Genomic DNA, 18,889 nt, shown 5'->3' with positions numbered 1-18,889 from the left:
GAAAAAGTTTGAATTCCATCAGTGAGTTTTCACTTTCTTGAATCTTTTGAAACTCTGTATTATTGCCTTTGGAGGGAGTTTCTCTTTTATCAGTGGATTATTGAAACAAACAAGCAGGCAGATGTGTCTGTTTATTGTTATGGGGTGAAGATGTTACAGGTTCCCATGCATCGTTTCCTGGAAAGTGTCAAACTTGACAGATAAGAACCATTTGCCAAATGAAATTTTTATAGCATCTCAAGATGTCAAGTAAAATGATAAATCCTTGACATGGTTTGGTGGTCAAAACTGGTAAGGACAGGTTGGAGACCTGAACGTTTATTGTGAAAAACTGAGAAGTGAGATTTTAAAAGTCCAGATCCTGACTGATCCCTAGAAGCTTACTTTTCTCAGCTGAGGACCCAAGAACAACGTCACTGGACCCAAAGCCTGTCTGTTCCTCATGGAGAACAGAGATTCAGGCAAAGTGAAGTCATATGGGAGGCCCCCTACCTGTAAAGCAGGGTCAGTTCTGACAATCTGTACCTCGTGCTAGCCAGTTCTCCCTCATGAAATCAGTGTGTGCTGTCTGCTCAGAAAGGACTCAGGGTATAGTTTGTACTGCAGGTATTACAAAGCTGTCTGCTCAGCATAACAATCTCTAAAACGTCTCTGTGTGAGGAAGTATAACTGTGGCCACACTTCTGCGGTCAGCTTTCCCATTTGGTAATAAAACTGATATTTTGATTTTTTTAAAAAAAGTGTTTCCTGGATTTTCCTTAATAATTTGCAAGTTTGGAGTTTCTTAGTTGTCTGATAGTCACTCTGCAGAAACAGAATGGCCCTCTCACCCACCCAACATTTGACTCAGATATTGAGACTGATAACACCACACATGCACCAAGAAGATAGGAAAGGGTTTAGTACTCACATAGTGAGGTTTGCTGGGGATAAAAGGGTGGACCCCAGTAGGTCCAAAAATGACTTCAGAGAGCAGTTAGGGGCGATTGATCGGCTTTGGTGTTTATTGTGGTTAGGGGGTGGGGCTGGAGGGTTGTCCACGCGGGTGTGGGCTTGTGTGGTTTGAGCTTCCACCAGCATCAAGGGAGAGAGGGCTCAAACTTTCTTGTATTTTCTTCCATGTGTGGGGCAAGCAGGGAAGAGGGAGTGGTGGGGCTTGAGAGCTGTCAGCAGTCATACATCAGAAATGGAGTCAGACTGCAGTGCGTTAGTCTAGCATTTTGCTTGAGTCATAATCACATTTCAGGCACAGACATTTTCCTTTGGCACACTGTGAAACTCAGTCACTTATTGAAAACAAAATGTGTTTGAACAATATGCTTACAGCATTTATAATCTTTCTTGGCATCAATTCTGTGCTGAGGAACCCACTGTGGGCCAAGGTGCTTGAGCTCATGCGTACGGAACACTGAGGTAATATTAGATGACAAGGATGAGTGTGGCCCCTCTCTGTTTTAACCTTGTCTTCGTTCTATAAAACTCCATTTAAATGATCTGGATTTGTTGCCCTTGGGTCCTCCCCTCTCCTTCCCACACTTTCTACCTCCCACCTCCACCCTACTGCCAGGACAGGGAATTGAAAGAGAAGTATTCCCTATGTGCTCTTGATAATGGTTTTATTGTCATAAGTGGGGCAAGAAACAATCAGTTCTTTTCTAGTTGATGTCCTCCAAAGTAGAAACAGATAATATACAGCAACTCAAAATAGTAGGTCCACCCCACTAAGCTAACTCAGGATGTATTTTGCATTTCCGTGCATTTGTTTCTCTTTGTTTTGGCAGAAAGTTCCATTGCTAGACATTTTTTATTTTATCCTGTCCATCTGAGTTTTTCCTTTGCTATGGTGGATGAGCAGCAACTCCTGTTTGGAATATTTCTAAGCAGACATCATTACAATTGTGTTCTTTCTTGATCATTGGAATTTCTAAGGGTTGGCTGTACTCAGAATCATTCCCTAAGGAAATTCTGACCTTTCCTTTAGGTGTTCCATCAAATCATCTCTGAGTGGAAGGAGGTTAACAGTTTATTTAGTAGAGAATCTTGATTAGCTCCTTAGTTTTCATAAGAGGATGTCAGCCTATTGATGGCTTTTTAAAAGACATGAACTTTTCCCCTTATTTAGCAAAAGAGAATGATTACACGCCAGCCTCAGCCTGTTTGCTAGAAAGCTCTCATTAAAAGTTCATTGGGAGAAATTATACACATAATGGATTCCCAGAAGATAGGCAGTTTGTCCATCTGGCTTGGTGGTTCTCAACCTCATCTATCAGGCCTTAATATAAAAAGGCCACCTTTACTATCCTGAAATGAAATTCCTAATAATGTAACTTACCCACACAAAGTTACTCTGAACATTAATAAGAATGTCTTAACCATATATAAAGAACACACAGAAGGAAAGAGAGTATAATGAAAATCATACGTATTTCAGTATGTACATGCTGGAGCAGAACTTTTCAGAAGACAGAATGAAATAGTTGCCTGTCTACAGCTATAGGTAGAATCATCATGCTGGGACAGCTGCATACAGATGCAGAATGACACATGGATGTTTTGCTGACAACTGAGATATCACAAGGGTATGCCCTAGGCGACATGATTTTCTAAAATAGTGAACAACTCTTAGTAAAATTCCATACTAAACAAAACAGTTGTCTTCTTTTGGTTTCTATTGTGGTAGCATTCTTGGAAAATTCAGTGTATCTTGACACAAAACAAACAAAAAATTGTGTTTATATGTAAAACAGTTAGATTCTAGGCTTAGAGTTTTATAAACAAGTTTTTCACTTACGTACATGTCCAGCAGGGCACTCAGATATGCAGGATTTAGGGCAGATCTTTGCAGTTGGTGGCTGTCCTGTACATTGCCTGGCCACTGCCCAGCAAAGGCCACTAGTGTCCCCCCGTCTGGGGGCAACCAAAAATACCTGCATGCGTTTCCAAATTGCTCCCTGGAAGGTTGTCCTGTCTCCATTAAAAACCACTGCTCATCTACTCTTAAGTCTTATACCTGGATCAAGGTATCAAGGGAGAAAATCAGAAAAGTGAATGTCTGAATTTTGAAGCATCTCTTTATTAACTTTTACTTTTTATGCAAAGTTTATAAAATACACGTACGACGGTATTGAAAGTATCACCAGGTAAGTCATTCAGTGTTGGTCTTAATTTCTGCAGGAAAATTTCCATTAGATCACAGGGCCTAGAGAAGCTAGAGTTCATTTTAGTATTTTCATCTTTTGTTAGGCTGCATTTCCTTTTTAGTTTTGATGCTAGGAAGCTTAGAGCCATATTTGCAGCCCACTTTTAATAGTTATGAGGATATATATACATAATATATCTCCTCTCCTGACCTCATATCACTTTTTGTTTCCTATTTTCTCCTTGCTTGAGTTATGTTCCTAATTTTTAAATGCTCGTATTGATGCCTCAGAGCCTTCTGAAAATGAGTATATGTAAATAAATAAAGTAAATAAAAATATTTGGAAGCTCTATCTGAAAGTTTTGGTACATTAATGTTATTTGTAGGCATGAAAAAAGTGGTGCTACACCCCATTAGTTCTGCCTGCAAAAATGAGTGTCTGCAGAATCCCAAATTATTCCATAAATAAGCCATTCTACTTGCTTCCTAAAGTTTTTCCACCCTTATTTTCAGAACTAAAATTAAGAAGCGTGCAAATTTTATAAAGATAAATTACTATTTTTCATCTTTTGAAAATGAAAAAATCACCCAAATGTTTACACAAACATAAAGAAGAATGAAAGTGAAAAGCCATATTCACCCAAATTCTCACTTACTTCCACATTATATGTTATCTTTCTTTTTTTTTCTGGCCTTTGCCCATCTTCTGAGTAATTTAATATAGATTTTTTGTGATTATAATTTACTTTAATGTCTTTTCTGGAAATAGATAAAAGTATATTTATCCATAAATGCATAGTATATAAACAATGCTGCCTTATTATAATACAGTTTTTTAAAAATTTGGATTATTTTAAATAAATTCATGGACCTGGAATTACTTGATCAAGAGGAAGAACATCTTTTTTGTGAGATTGCCTTCTGGAGGAGTTTTGCAAGGGCTGCTATTGGACAATGAACTTTATAAACTTCTTTCCTTAAAAAAGAATTCTTGAGCCCTCTGCTGGAAACATTTAGTATTTCTATGGAGTAGTAGTATATGAGAGTTTTACAATTCTAAATGTAAGATTTTTTTTAAACGAAAACAACCTGAAAGCAAAAATATATGGCCTTTGTGGTTAATTTCAAGATAAAAACATAACTAGCCAAACAAAACTTTTGAGAAGATTTATACTGCAAGTCGATATTCCATTTGAGTAGAATAATGATGCTAATATTCAAATGAAGGGCTAATTCAAAGGCACTGAATGTCCTAATTTGTGAATATTTTATCTCCTTTGTATACTTCATAAAAACCATCCATTTATAGTTTGTTCTCAAGTTGAGATCCATTAATTCATCAAATAGTTAATGAGCTCCTACTATGTGTTAAGGACTCACTAGATGTTAGGGCTGCATTGATGGAAATCATGCAGTGAATGCTTTCTCAGAGTGGCTTGAAGAGTGAACGGAAATGCCAGGTCAACACACCATTGCATTTATTGGAAATGGATTACCAGGGGCCTGAATTGTTTGTGTATGGAGCATGGTGAAGCATCTGAGGATGTTCAGTGCTCCAAAAGGTACACTAGTTCAGATAGAAGAAAGAGTAATTGAGCTGTAATGCTTCGTAGAGTACTACCTGCATTTTACTTTGCAGGGATATACGGTAATTGAATAGATGTAGCTCTTGAAAAACTGATTATAGCCGTGCATCCTTGTGTTAGCACATATCTGTCAGGGTAGAAATGGTTTGGCACAGCCCAAAGAGCATAGCCACTGACCTTAGAGGCAACCAAGCTTGATTCCAGCCTGTGGCAGCTTTGGAGACCTGTTGACTAAATTCCACTATAAGTATCAACTCTGCTAGTTGTTGCTGGGAAAAGTTACTGTTATCACTTCAAATCCATGATTCCCAAATCTCAGATGGATACGCATCCTAGCCAGGCAGTGCTAATTTGTTTCCCTAGTAAATTTGCTTTCCTCCTCTCCCTGATAAATTTTTCATTTCTTCTCCTCTCTTTTCAAACCCTTCCCCTCTCATTACCCTACCTCTGGTCACATACCGCAAGGGAGACTCACCTTCCACTGAGAAAATAGATGCAGACAGGAAGATCTTCATCTTTTCACTGTCGGATCTCCAAACCTCCATGTTTCTGAGCACTTATTTTGTTGGAAGAAGTAACCTTGCTTTGTCAAAGGTTAATCTCTCCACTTAAGCTCTGGATCCTTCTCCCTCTTATCCCCTCAGACATCACTCCTGAATCTTCATTTCTGTCTCTTCTATCATCAGTTTCTCCTTCTCCACTGGAACATTCCCACCAGTATGGAAACATGCTTTATTGTTCTTTCAGAATCCTTTTCTTGTTCTTCTATTCTTCTTCAGCTACCATTTATTCCTCTACTTTCCTTCACAGCAGAACTTATGAAAAGAGTTGCGTAAACTTACTCACTTTTCCTCATTTTTTACTCACATTTCCACGCATCAAGTCTGGAGACTTCCATCTTCAGCATTCCACTGAAACTGTCCTTGACGGTCACAGATATTGTGAAACCAATTGAATGATATCCTTGTGACCTCTCAGCTGCATTCAACACAGTCAACCTGCCTCTCCATCAAAGGCTTTTCTCTCTTGGCTTTTGTGACACCACACTCTGTGGGTTCTTATTCTGTGGCCCCCAGCTCCCCTCCCCATCATTCCTTTCCAGGTGTCTTTGCTTGCTTCTCCCTCCATAGGCTCTGAATTCCTCAGGTGTCAGGACCCTCCTGTTTAGTCTAACCAGCTTCCTGGATAGTGTCATCCAGACCCATGTTATATGGTACAATCTTATGCTGTTGACTGCCAGCCCCCGTCTACACTCCAGACTAGGGATCAGCAAACTTTTTCTGTGAAGGGTGAGATAGTAAATAATTTAGGCTTTGCAGGCCATATACATCTCTGTTGCAACTACTCAACTCTGCTGTTGTAGCATGAAAACAGCCAGAGACAAATATGTAAATGAATGAGCATGGCTATGTTCAAATAAAACTTTATTATGGATACTGAAATTTTAATTTCATATATCTTTTTACATATCACAGTATATTATTCATCGTTTGGGTTTTTCCCAACTATTAAAAAAAGATTAAAACCTTTCTTAGACATTAGCACCCAAAAATGAAATACTTAGGAATAAATCTAGCAAAATATGGACAAGATCTATATGAGGAAAATTACAAAACTCTGATAGAAGAAATCAAAGAACTAAATAAATGGAAAGATAGTCCACGTTTATGGATAGGAAGACTCAATACCGTTAATATCAATATGTCAGTCTTCCCCACTTGATCTGTAGATTCACTGCAATCCTAATCATAATCCCAGTAAGTTATTTTGTGGATATTGACAAACTGTTCCTAAAAGTTCCATGGAGAGAGGTAAAGGACCCAGAAGAGCCAACACAGTACTGAAGAAGAACAAGGTTGGAGGACTGACATTACCTGACCTCAAGAGTTACTATAAAGTTACAGTAATCAAGACAGTGTGTTATTGTCTGGAAAGAATAGACAAATAGATCAATGGAACAGAATAGAGAGCCTAGAAATAGACCCACATAGATATAGTCAACTGATTTTTGACAAAAGAGCAAAGGCAATGCAATGGAGCAAAAATAGTCTTTTCAGCAAATGGTGCTGGAACAGCCGAACATCCACATGCAAAAAAAAATGAGTCTAAACATAGACCTTACACCCTAAACAAAAATTAACTCAAAATGGGATCACAGACCTAAATGTAAAATGCAAAACTATAAAGCTTCTAGAAGATAACATGAGAACACTTAGATGACTTTGGGTATGGTGATGACTTTTTAGCTACAACACCAGAGGCATGACTCATGAAAAAAATAATTGATAATGTGAATTTCATTCATATTAAAAACTGCTCTGCAAAAGTCAATATCAAGAGAGTGAGAATCAAGCCACAGATTGGGAGAAAATATTCACAAAAGACACAGCTTACAAAACTGAGCATATTCTTACCATATAATCTAGCAATCATGCTCCTTGCTATTTACCCAAAGGGGTTGAAAACTTAACATTCACACAAAGTAGGCAAATGGATAAACAATGGAATAGGATTCAGCACTAAAAAGAAATGACCTATCAAGCCATGAAAAGACGTGGAGGAACCTTAAATGCATATCACTAAGTGAAAGAAGCCAACCTGAAAAGGATACATACTTTGGGATTCCAACTATATGACATCTTGGAAAAAGCAAAACTATGGAGACAGTAAAAAAGATCAGTGGTTGTTAGGGGCTTGGGAGAGGAAGGGATGAATAGGCGGAGCACAGAGGATTTTTAGGGCAGTGAGAATACTCGGTATGCTACTATAATGGTGGGTACATGTTGTTATACATTCATCCAAACCCAACACCAGGATTAAACCCTAATGTAAACTGTGGCCTTCGGGTGATAATAATGTGTTAATGTAGGTTCACCGATTGTAACAAATGTACCACTCTGGAGGGAAACGTTGATAATGGGGGAGGTTATGCATGTGTGGGGGAAGGAGGTATGTGGGACTCTATACCTTCTGCTCCATTTGTTGTGGACCTAAGAGTGCTCTAAGAGATCAAGTTTATTAATGAAAAATTAAAATTTAAAAAATGCAAGTAAAAATTTTATCTTAAACCATTCTTAGCTCACAGGCCACACAAGAATATGTGAAAGGAAAATTTGATCTGTTACTTATAGTTTGCCAACTAGACTCATATATTTTTGTCCACTTGATATCTCTATTTGGATGACTAATAGCCATCCAATAAGCCACAAACTTAACATATCCCCGAAATGGAACTCTTGATCTTCCCTCCAAACCTGTTTCTTCCTTTGTTTTACTCTTGTCAGTTGATGGCACCACAGTCTACCCGGTTGGCCAAAACCTAGACTCTAAGTGCCATAAGATGAGGAAACTTGTCTTCTTTATGGTCATATCCATAGTGCCTAGAAAGGTGCCTAGAGCACTGTAGCACTCAGAAAAGATTTGCTGTTTGAATGGGTGAATTTCTCTGCCTTCAGTTTCTTCATTTTCCATGTGGGGTTAATACTTACCTTGCAGGAGTGAGGAGTGGGGAAGAGTATAAGAAGGAGAGATAACATGTATGACATTACCTCACATGGTACCTGGTACATAGTAGGCAATGTGTGAACACTAGACATAGGGTCATTATTTGCGAAGTAGATTTATTTTTTCATGGAATTAACAACAACAATAATAACAATAGCAGCTACATTTTTTTACCCTGTGAAACATGCCAGGCATTATTCTAAAAATTTTACCAGGATTATCTCATTTTATCCTTTTGAAGACTTTAAGAAAATAGATAGTAGTCATCTCTCATTTTTTTATACGATGATGCTAAAAACATATGTGTCAATGACCTGCCCACATTCCTACAGTGGCCCCTAGAGCCATACTTTTACCTCCACTCCTTATAAAGCAAATGCAAGGAATTCTCCAAATGAACATGGAATTGGATATTAATGATGTACTTTTTCATGTGAAAGATTATTCTACAGCTTCCTTCAATGAAATGAGGCATCCCTAGCCAAGTGCTCCTACAGTATCCTATGTCCACGCTATCTTAGCATGGATTACACCACAGCATAATGATTCCTTTTGGCTCTTTGCTTCTGCCTCTACTCAAGCACCCAGCAGTGACACAGTTGTAGCCAACTATATATGAACATTGGCACCAGCCCTATTCATTCTTCGGGAGACCTTCCATCTTTGGATATCCATGTTTTATTTTTTTATTTTATTTTTAATTTTAATTTATTTATTTTTGGCTGTGTTGGGTCTTCATTGCTGTACGCGGGCTTTCTTTAGTTGTGGTGAGCAGGGGCTACTCTTCGTTGTGGTGTGCAGGCTTCTCATTGTCGTGGCTTCTCTTGTTGCAGAGTATGGGCTCTAGGTGCGTGGGCTTCAGTAGTTGTGGCTCACGGGCTCAGTAGTTGTGGCTTGCGGGTTCTAGAGCGCAGGCTCAGTAGTTGTGGCGCATGGGCTTAGTTGCTCCATGGTGTGTGTGATCTTCTTGGACCAGGGCTCGAACCCGTGTCCCCTGCATTGGCAGGCGGATTCTTAACCACTGCACCACCAGGGAAGCCCCGGATATCAGTATTTTAAAGTAATGTTTATTTCTTCTTTGGCCATGCTAGCTTTGTAAGAAACTAGCTCTGTATGGAGAAGCCCAGATTCATTAGTAAAGCTTAATGCGATGAAACCTCCCATGTTCATCACACTTGAAAGAACACTGGTTATAGAAGTGAGTCTTAATAATTAATTTGACTTTTCTTATAACCTGTAATGACCTTCATGTTTCATCATATTTAATTGCTGGGACTGCTTTTTTCTCTTAGAGTTAGAAACTATCAAAAACTTGTTCTGCCTTTTCAAATAATTAGGCCAAATTTTTAAAGTAATGTTAAGTATATATAATTCATCTTTACATTTTGTTAAATATTTTGTTAATTTAAACACTGAAGAAAACTATGCTGGAAATGACTGTCTGACAGAACTATTGATCTTAGAGCTTTGAAATGCCAGAATTATGCTAATACAGAAGGGGCTAAAAGAAAATGGGACTTGCTCATATGAGGGGACCAAGTTTTTTCATATGAAGAATTATTTCAGTTTCAATGAAATAGGGCATCTCCAGCCAAGTGCTCCTATAGCAACTTGTGCCCACCTCTATCTTAGTATGAATTACACCACAGCTTAATAATTCCATCTGACTCCTTTCTTCTCTCTCTACTTGAGACCTAGCTCAAGTATTTAATCCATCACCCTTCCACATGTCCCAAAATCGGAAAGGAAGAATGAGTAGCAACATCTACAGACCTTCAAGTTGCATTAATGGTAATAAATAAAATTTTTGCAGGACAGCATGTAGTTTCCTAGTAATGTAATACTAGTGTCCTTATCTATTTAAGGTTTCTTCTTGGCATCTTAGAGCCTGTGCTTCTGCTACCTGCCTGTAACCTTAGAAATTTCAAATGACCCAGATGAGAATGTGTAAACTTGCGAAGAAAGATAATAGAATCTCCAAGTGATTTCCACACCTTTCTTTTTTTTGCTAGTATGTTTTTATTATGGTTTTACCTTTGTGGTTTTTAACATTTTTTCAAAATATTCTGAAAGTCAAGTCTAGTTTTCTCTTTTTTCATATTCTAATAGATGGAAAAGTTGATTGCTTTTTCATAAATTGAAAATAAATTAGTATTTTTAAATGTTTGACTTGAGATCTTGTAGAAATTTGTACAAGTGTACTATGTTTGGAAGAAAACCACCTGATAAAATTTGTAACTTAAGGAATCAATAATCAAATCACGAATTTATTATATAAAACCTCAAACCAAAATGTGACCTTTATTTGGACATATTGCTACAACTGTTAGTTGAAATGTCTATTGTGTCCTCTTATTTAACTCTTTCAGCTGGGTAATCCTTGATGAGGATTAGCATGTGACAAGGCTCCCCCATGGAGACTTTTGACATCTTCTAACATTTTCTCCAGGACCTGTATTTTTCAATCCTGTAAATTTCTTTACTAAGTAATTCCTGAGGTATTCTTCTAGAATGTTCAACAGCAATGAACATGAAATAGGATGGACCCTGCCATCAAAGTCTCATAGGTAAAACATAAAACACTCTCACATAACTCATTCAGGGCAAAAGCACTTAGTCACATGAAAAAGAAATAGATAACAGTTAACATTTATTACAGATTTATATAAACATATACTGTGCTAAGAGCCATGGTGGCATATACTCTGATTGCCTGCACAATCCATTTCCTCTTTTTTCTTTATATAGAGCTCCAATTTAATTTGGGACAATAGTGCATCTAGCTTTTCTTTTTTTTTTTGCTATTAACTTGTGTTATCTAACTTTAAAAACTTAATTTCCCAGGTTCTTTTACCGCTTTGAGTAGCCACATGACCTAGACCTGGCAGATGAAATGTCAGTGGAAGTCTGCGTGGTAGTGTTCATATGAAACCTGTTGTTTTCTAATAAATAATGACAGACTCAGCTGGTATACTATTTCTGTTTCTTTGTCATCTCTTTTCTTTCTGCTTTGAGTGCAGATGCAGTACCTGGAGGTGTGGCAGCCTTTTTGTGACCATGAAACTACAGGCTAAGATTGGCCAAGTAGGAAAATGCAAGGAGCCTGGTTTGTTGGCACTCCAAGCTACCTAATTCATGTTTCGTGAGAGAAATAAGTTCCAAATTGTTTAAGCCATTTTGCTTACACAGCCATACACAATTGTTACAATACATATGCATTTTCCCAGTCCTTAAAACAATCTTTTGAGATAGATATTATAATTTAATCGTATCATTGAGGAAACTACTCAACTGATAATTAAGTCGTTTTCACAATATCATTCTGCCAGCTAGTATAGGAGCCAGGATTTGAAGTCAGGTGGTGTGACCTAGAGCCCATGGGCTTAGTTCATCAGACATCTCTGGTGGTTTGGAGTCCCAGGAGGTTAATCCCAATTGCATATTGGGGTGAAAGAAAATCTTGCAACACTTTATATAGGAAATGGACTTAGAGTTGAATTTTGAGGAATGGGTAGGATTTTGACATATAGAGATTGAAGAAGTTAGGAGAAGGGCATTCAAGGTAGAGAAAAAGATATTGCCGATATGTGGAGAACAATGGGCTGTTGGCTTTAGCAAAGGAAACATAAGGTTGCAGAATTGGAAATAAGTTTTATAAATTAGGTTGGGACCACATCATGAGAGTTTCTGAATACAAAGACAGAAAGTTTGAACTTCTAATATTCATAAATTGGGACCTGATTTATGGAGAACTACTGATCGGTGTCACTCAGATCAAGCATTTCAACAGAAATATTTATGAACATTTCCCAAAATGATAAATACATTTAGAAAGTAGAATTCATATACTTTATTATCCTTATTTGAATTATTATTATTTTTCTTAAAAATAAAGTGTCTGTCATAAAGATGCAGTATATGAGTAATTTAGAAAATCCTTTTACTTTAAACATAGGCGCCACCTTGTGGTTTAAAAAATCCTTAGGGTAATGGCTTTGAAGCAAAAAACTAAATTGATGGCAATTTCTCATAGCTAGATCTTATGGTTCAAATTCGGTCTATAAGAAGTCTCTTGAAGAACTTTATACAAAAGGTTTTATGTGTCTTGAATAAAAGTTATTTATGCTGTTGTGGCTTCCGTGGTGGCACAGTGGTTAAGAATCCGCCTGCCAGTGCAGGGGACACGGGTTCGAGCCCTGGTCCGGGAAGATCCCACATGCCGCGGAGCAACTGAGCCTGTGCGCCACAACTACTGAGCCTGTGCTCTAGAGCCCGCGAGCCACAACTACTGAAGCCTGTGCGCCTAGAGCTCATGCTCCACAACAAGAGAAGCCACTGCAATGAGAAGCCCTTGCACTGCAATGAAGAGTAGCCCCCGCCCACCACAACCAGAGAAAAGCCCACACGCAGCAACGAAGACCCAATGAAGCCAAAAAAGTAATAAAATTAAAAAATAGAATTAAAAAACAAAGTTATTTATGCTGTTGTATTCAGTTTACTTGTTTTGATTTATCAGTTCAAAATTGTGATAATTTGCCATTTTTTTCTATGTTACACAGAAAAAAAATCCCAAAGAAACAAGTATAAAGAAGAATAAATGTGCTCATTTATTCTTATAAATAGCCTTAGGCCACATCTAATTTGCACTTACATGAGAGCTTTCAAAAGTGCTTGTGTTCCTGTGTGCATAGTTGTTTGTTTGGCTTTAACGTGTTCGATTCCTTCAGGCTACTCTATCCACAAACCCAGAAGTAAGTAATTTAAATATCTCTTAAAGCAAGAAATGAGGAAGATAACTTTGAAGAACTGAGATACAAAAATTTTTTCAAGATGCCAACTCACCTATTCATAAAGCAGGAAAAAAGGTCACACTGAGACTTGCCATGGCTATTAAAGACAGTCCCTACTAGCGGCTACTCCAAGAAGCAAGGTAAAAGTGAGAGGGAAAATAAAGAGAAGAAAAGCAACAAGGAGGCAGAATTAAAAGGATGCACGGATGCTTGGTGATTTGGGAGAAGGAGCTGAAGAAGGAAAGGCAGGAATGCCCTGGGGTCTGTGTGCTGCCTTAGTGCAAGCCCGGTGAGGCCTGGGCACTGGCGGAGAGGGCCCATCTCATCGTAGGCTGTGCAGAATCTGACCTCGCCTCCCACACTCCTCTTTCATGAGTGTCTGGCCTCGTGTCCTGCCTGAGGTTGTCGCTGGGACCAGGAGGCCCAGTCTCATTCCAGTTTGGAAGGCCTTCATTAGAGATTGTGCAGATTCAACCCTGCTTGGATCGGTGGCCAGATGACACCTTTGGACTGAGTTTTCAAGAGTGCCTCCTTGCGGCAGGGGACGTGGACCCCTTCAGGCCTGAATTCTGATGCAGGAACTCTCACTGGTGTCTTTGGAGACCACCACCTTCAACTGCAGTTGTGGCTTTTACCTCTGTTACTTTGTCACCCCACTCAGTGTCACCCTGACTACAGCCACGGACCAGTTCTTATCCTCAGTTGATCAAAATGAGTGCAGAGTCCTAGCATTTGGGGCAGGGGTCCGCTGTGGACCTTTCCTCAGTTCACCTGGCCTAGCGTGCCACCAGCTGCAGGAAAAGCTTATGTAATGAGATCGTTACCTCCGCAGCTAGTACTGTCCAGCTCCCCTCTTTCAAGTTCAGCCCCCTGTATTCTGTTACCCGGAGGTCAGGTGTGAGTGGGTGGCCGTGAGAGCATACTGCATACAGATGGCCTATGAACAAGAGGTGCCGGTGCCCCACCTGAAATTGCATCAGAACCTCTTTGTCCAATCTGAAGACACCCTCCTCTGTCTCCACCCAGGCAGGGGAGCATCGCTGAGGAGAGAGGCAGTGCCCAGCCCAGTTGGGTGGCTTTAGTGGTTTTCGTCTTCCCCACTGCTTTCTGGACCACTTGGCTTTATGCATCCTGCATTTCTTGATCTCTTTTGTTATTCAGGCATTTGCCTTGTCCACTGTTGATGGCTTGTCTGAGCTAAGCTCCTCCAGTCTGATGAGTGATTAGATGTGTCAAGCTCCTCCTCCACCACTCTGTGCTCTGAACTGTCAGGGGATACCCTTCCCTCCTGTGGGTGGTCCTGGAATGATCCTTCCTCCCGTCTCTTCTGCTGTGAGTGCCGGACTGGATGTGGATGGGTATGCGTTTCTGCAGCACTTAAACTTAGCGATCTTGGTTGTCATCCATAAACTGACATGGGGGAAAACCATTCCTTCTACAAAAAGCCATTTCACCCAGTTCTTCTAGGCAGTAGATAGATTCACCATACTCTATCTCGTGAGGAGATTGGACCTTTGTTTTTCTGCCCAAACACAAATTCTCTGGAAAACTATATGAGGACAACCAGTCACCAAAGAGCAACAAAGCTGAATTTAAAAGACTAGTGTAAGTGGAACTTGGAAATGCTGGTTTTGTTTCCATAAGTGAGACCCAGCTTTTCTGGTAGGTTTTTTTGTTTTTTTTGTTTTTTTCAAACCACTCCCTTTATCTTTTAGAAAAACTTCTGTTATAATGAGAGATGAAAAAAAACTACAGAAGGAAAAACAAGAAACAAAGACAAAAACAATCCCAGTATGGGTTTCTCTTGTGAGGTTTCTCCAGTTGGCCCGCTGGACGTGTTACACGTGCTGTGGAATATTCATCTTGTCTCTCTGTGATATCTGTCTTTGTGCTTGGCATAACCGAGCCTTAGAGGTTATCATGAATGCCAGTTGTGTGAAATAAGCGCAACTGACAGGATTTAAAGGCTAAGACTAGCCTTTCTAATCCATCTATTCCCCATTCTGTGCCTTAGGCCATGCCTGTTCTGTAAGAACACACTGCATCCTTGCTCCTGTGAAGGGAGCTGCAATCATTTCCTGAATGTCAGTCAAAACCTCTCTCCGTGAGGAGTTGGAGAAATTCAGATTTCTCCCTCTGACTAGACAGGAAAGGAGCTATAAAGAATTTTCAGAATAAGATGAGTGTTGGTATTTTTGCCACACGTGCTTAGCTTTTTCACTTCTTTAATAGTTCAGAAATAAAATGTATATATAGTCCTTTTCCCTCTCTCCTCTCATGTTAGGCTAATTAATAAAATTAATTCTGAATTTAAAAACATATCTAGAGGACTTCCCTGGCAGTCCAGTGGTTAAGACTCCGAGCCTCCAATGAAGGGGGTACAGGTTTGATCCCTGGTTGGGGAACTAAGATCCTGCATGCTGCGTGCGGTGAGACCATAAATAAAAAATAAATAAATAATTTAAAAACCCATTCTAGATATAAATTAATTCATCAATAAATTATTATAAGGTAAATTCATCAATATTAAGTGAAAGCTTTTTGTTTGGCATTGTTCTAAGTGCTGGGTATACAAAATGGACCAAGTCCCTACTCTCCTGGATCTTATATCCTAGTGAGTGGAGGAACAGAAAATCATCAAATAGACAAATAAATATGTACTATGTTGAGAGATGTTAAGTGCTGTGAAGAAGAATAAAGCAAAGTAAGGAGATTGGGAATAAGGGTGATGGAGAGTGGGGTACTGTTTTACATAGGATGGTCAAAGAAGCCCTCTCAGATAAGATGATATCTGGACAGAGGTCTGAGGGACCTGAGAGAGTGAGTCTCTCTGATGTCTTGAGGAAGAGTGATCCAGGCAGAGACAACAGCTAGTTGTAAACACCAAGGTGCTCAGCGTATTCAAAGAACCTTATATGGTATAGTGAAGACTTCGGATTTTTTTTTTTTTCAATGAGATAAAAAGTCGGAGAGTTCTGAATAACAGAGTGACATAATTTCATTTGTGTTTTTAAAGAACCCGTTTGATTCATATTATTAAAAAACAGTGCGAGGAGGCAAAGGAGAAAGCAGTTCAACTAGTTAGGAGGCTGTTACAGTAAATCTAGGAAGACGGTGAGTTGGGCTAGAGTGATAAGGATGGAAGTGGTACTGAGTGTGATTGGGTTCTGGAACGATTTTGAAGATAGAGCTAACAGGAGTGGCTGATGGATGAGATGTGAGGTGTGAGGAAAAGAGAATCAAGAATGCCTCTGGGGTTTTAGTGTAAATAACTGAGAGTTGCTGTTTGCTGAAATGGTGAGATTGGGGTAGGAGCAGGTTTGGTGACTGGTGGAGAGGATGAAGAGATCAGTCTGGGGCACGTTGAGTTTCAGCTGCCCGTTAGACATCCAAGTGGTGATACAGAATAGGCAGTTGAATATCAGAGTCTGGAGTTCAAGGGTGAGTTTGGGGCTGGAGAAACAAATTTGAGTGTAATCAGTGTGTAGATAATTTTAAAGCCATGATATCATCCACGGAGTAGGTAGAGAGAGGAAAGAAGAGATCTGGGGACTAAGCTCTGGGCATCTCCAAAGCTTACAGGTTGGGAAGGGGATGGAAAGGGACTCGTTATTGAAGTAGAAGAAACCAAGAGAGGGAGCGTCGTCCTAGAGGGAAGGGAAGAAATCACTCCAGAAGAGGAGTAGTCAGTTTTGCTAACTGCTGTTGGCTTGAGTAAGATTAAATACTGAGAAATGGCTGTTAGTTTTAGGGGTCACTGGTGACCTCGATGAGAGCATTTTTAGAGGAACAGTAGAAACAAAACTCAACAGGAGTGGGTTTGAGACAGAGCAGCGCAGAGCAAACAGCAGCGTTTTATACAGACAGCTTCCTTGAGGAACTTTGTTATGAAGGGGAGCATGGACGGATCTGTGGATTCAAGGGAGGGAATTTTTATGTCTTAAGATAAGAGCTATAATGGCATATTTGTATGCTGATGGGAGTTATCATCCAGGAGAAGAGAACAGACGATGACGCAGGAATGAGAGGGGATGGTATCAGGCAGAGGGAGATGGGATCTAGTGCACAAGGGGAGTGTTGAGGAGAGGAGAATGTCCTGGTACAGATATGAATAGGTGGGTTGGTAGACTTGGTGGTGGGAGCCTTGGGAAGATCGTGAGGTTGAAGTAAGGAAAGAGACGAGGAGGTGGAAGCTTGAGGAAAGAGGAGCGAGTGAGAAGGAATAGAGGGTGAGAGCGAGCTGACCCCATCAGTGTTTTTCAGGCTTCCCTGCATCAGAAGCACTGGCTTCCCTGCATCAAAACATCAGTTGCTGGGCCTCACCTGAAAGTTTCTGATTCAGTTAGGTCTGGGGAGGTGCCCAGGAATTTGCAGTTTTCACGAGTTCCCAGGTGATGATGCTGATGCTGGTCCAGAGACTAGACCTAGCGCATCACTGGGCCCGGGAAATGCGTTAGGATGGCTGGAGCAGCCCTAAAGGCCTCCTGTGCCTGGCCATCTTGGCATGTAAAGTGAATTTCGTCAACTTAGTTGTGTGTTTTTCTCCAGCCCTATTCACCAGCTCAAGAGCTGGCAGCAGTAGGCACAAAGTTGGACCTAACCAGGAGAAAAAGAAGAATTGGTATCACCAGTGTATTTGGGAAGTTTTGCTTCTCTGCGATGCCTTTATATTCTGAAAATACTATTTCTACATATTTTATTTGAAACATAAAGGATTAGAGAAGCTGAGATTGAGAAGGAAAAAAAATGAAACTTTGTGGTTGAAGTTTACTATCGTAGGACTTAGAAGTAAAATGGAGTAATATCCACCTCTGGTCCTGTATTTCAAGGAGAACCATAAGCCCCATTTCTCTAAAATACCTGTGTTAACCGTACTGTTTCTGTGATTTACTGAAGAAGAACATTCTGAAATATACTTCGAAAAACTAAAATTCAGTTCTTTTGTGTTTATAAGATTATATTCATCATAAACTGAATTTGAAGACTATTATATTGTTCTTTGCAAATGTTCATATCCTCCTACAAAAATAAGTGGTTAAGTATGGATATGAGTATTGGAAATGAGAACTTAGCTGTTAGAGTAAGGACCACAGCTCATTAATCAGAATAGGAAAAAAAGAACTGACTTCCATAATAAGGAACAGTATTAATTCAGATGTAGTATGTTAAGCAGCAATTTAAATACAGTGTATTTGCATAGTAAGCAAGTATTAATTTTTAAGTAACTGATAGTTTTCTTTTATTAAAAAAAAAACAGATTTTGTTGGAGCCAGGCGTGATCCAGGATGTGTTAGCAGCTGGCAGTCACCTACAGCTGTTGGAGCTTCTCAATTTATGTTCCCACTATCTCATCCAGGTATGTGAGCTTGCATCCTGCTAGTATACCCTGCACATTCCTTCTCCCTGCAGTACCCCACCGACTGGAGCCCAGTGACAGGTAAAATGGAAGGGAGGGGTGGGTGGGAAATGTGGCCTGTGGTGGTAGAATTTCTCCAGGACACAGGCTGAGAGGCTCCTAAGAGGGCAGCTGCAGCTCTCACGTCCTACTTCCTGTCCCCGACCCTCCCTGCCCACCTTGCTACCCTTGGGCGGCAGAGTAACTCAACAGCCACACACAGGGTTCACTACTGGGGCCCTGGGAGATGACGCTGGGAAGGGTCTTGATTTGAAGCAATGCTCTCTGGTTGCAGAAATGCATGAGAAGTTGGAAGTTTAAGATTTCAGTAACAGTAGCTAACATATCATGAAGTCATACATAATTAATTGCTGCATGAACTTCCCGGGCAATAAATGCTGGAGAAATGATGAGTGACCTGTGCGTTCTTGCCCTGATTTGCTAGGGTTTCAGGAAAGGCTCTGCGAGGGGGAGA

At 39.9% G+C, this 18,889-nt stretch overlaps 1 protein-coding gene across 8 annotated transcripts in view; it reads left to right on the top strand.

The window, feature by feature from the left end:
• Positions 1-18,889, top strand: part of KLHL32 (kelch like family member 32) — a 229,167-nt gene that overhangs the window by 106,632 nt on the left and 103,646 nt on the right. For all 8 annotated transcript variants that reach the window (XR_005022231.1, XM_036872158.1, XM_036872155.1 and 5 more), the window contains one exon: positions 18,277-18,375. Coding sequence is in view for 7 of the 8 variants with exons in the window: in XM_036872155.1 (XP_036728050.1) it covers positions 18,277-18,375 (99 nt within the window). In the remaining variant the exon portion in view is untranslated. The remainder of the gene's footprint in view (positions 1-18,276; positions 18,376-18,889) is intronic.

Source organism: Balaenoptera musculus, chromosome 12 (genome assembly GCF_009873245.2).
Source record: "Balaenoptera musculus isolate JJ_BM4_2016_0621 chromosome 12, mBalMus1.pri.v3, whole genome shotgun sequence".
NCBI lineage: Eukaryota > Metazoa > Chordata > Mammalia > Artiodactyla > Balaenopteridae > Balaenoptera > Balaenoptera musculus.
The sequence above is the reverse complement of the archived record's forward strand: the minus strand, read 5'-3'. Positions and strand labels throughout refer to the sequence as shown.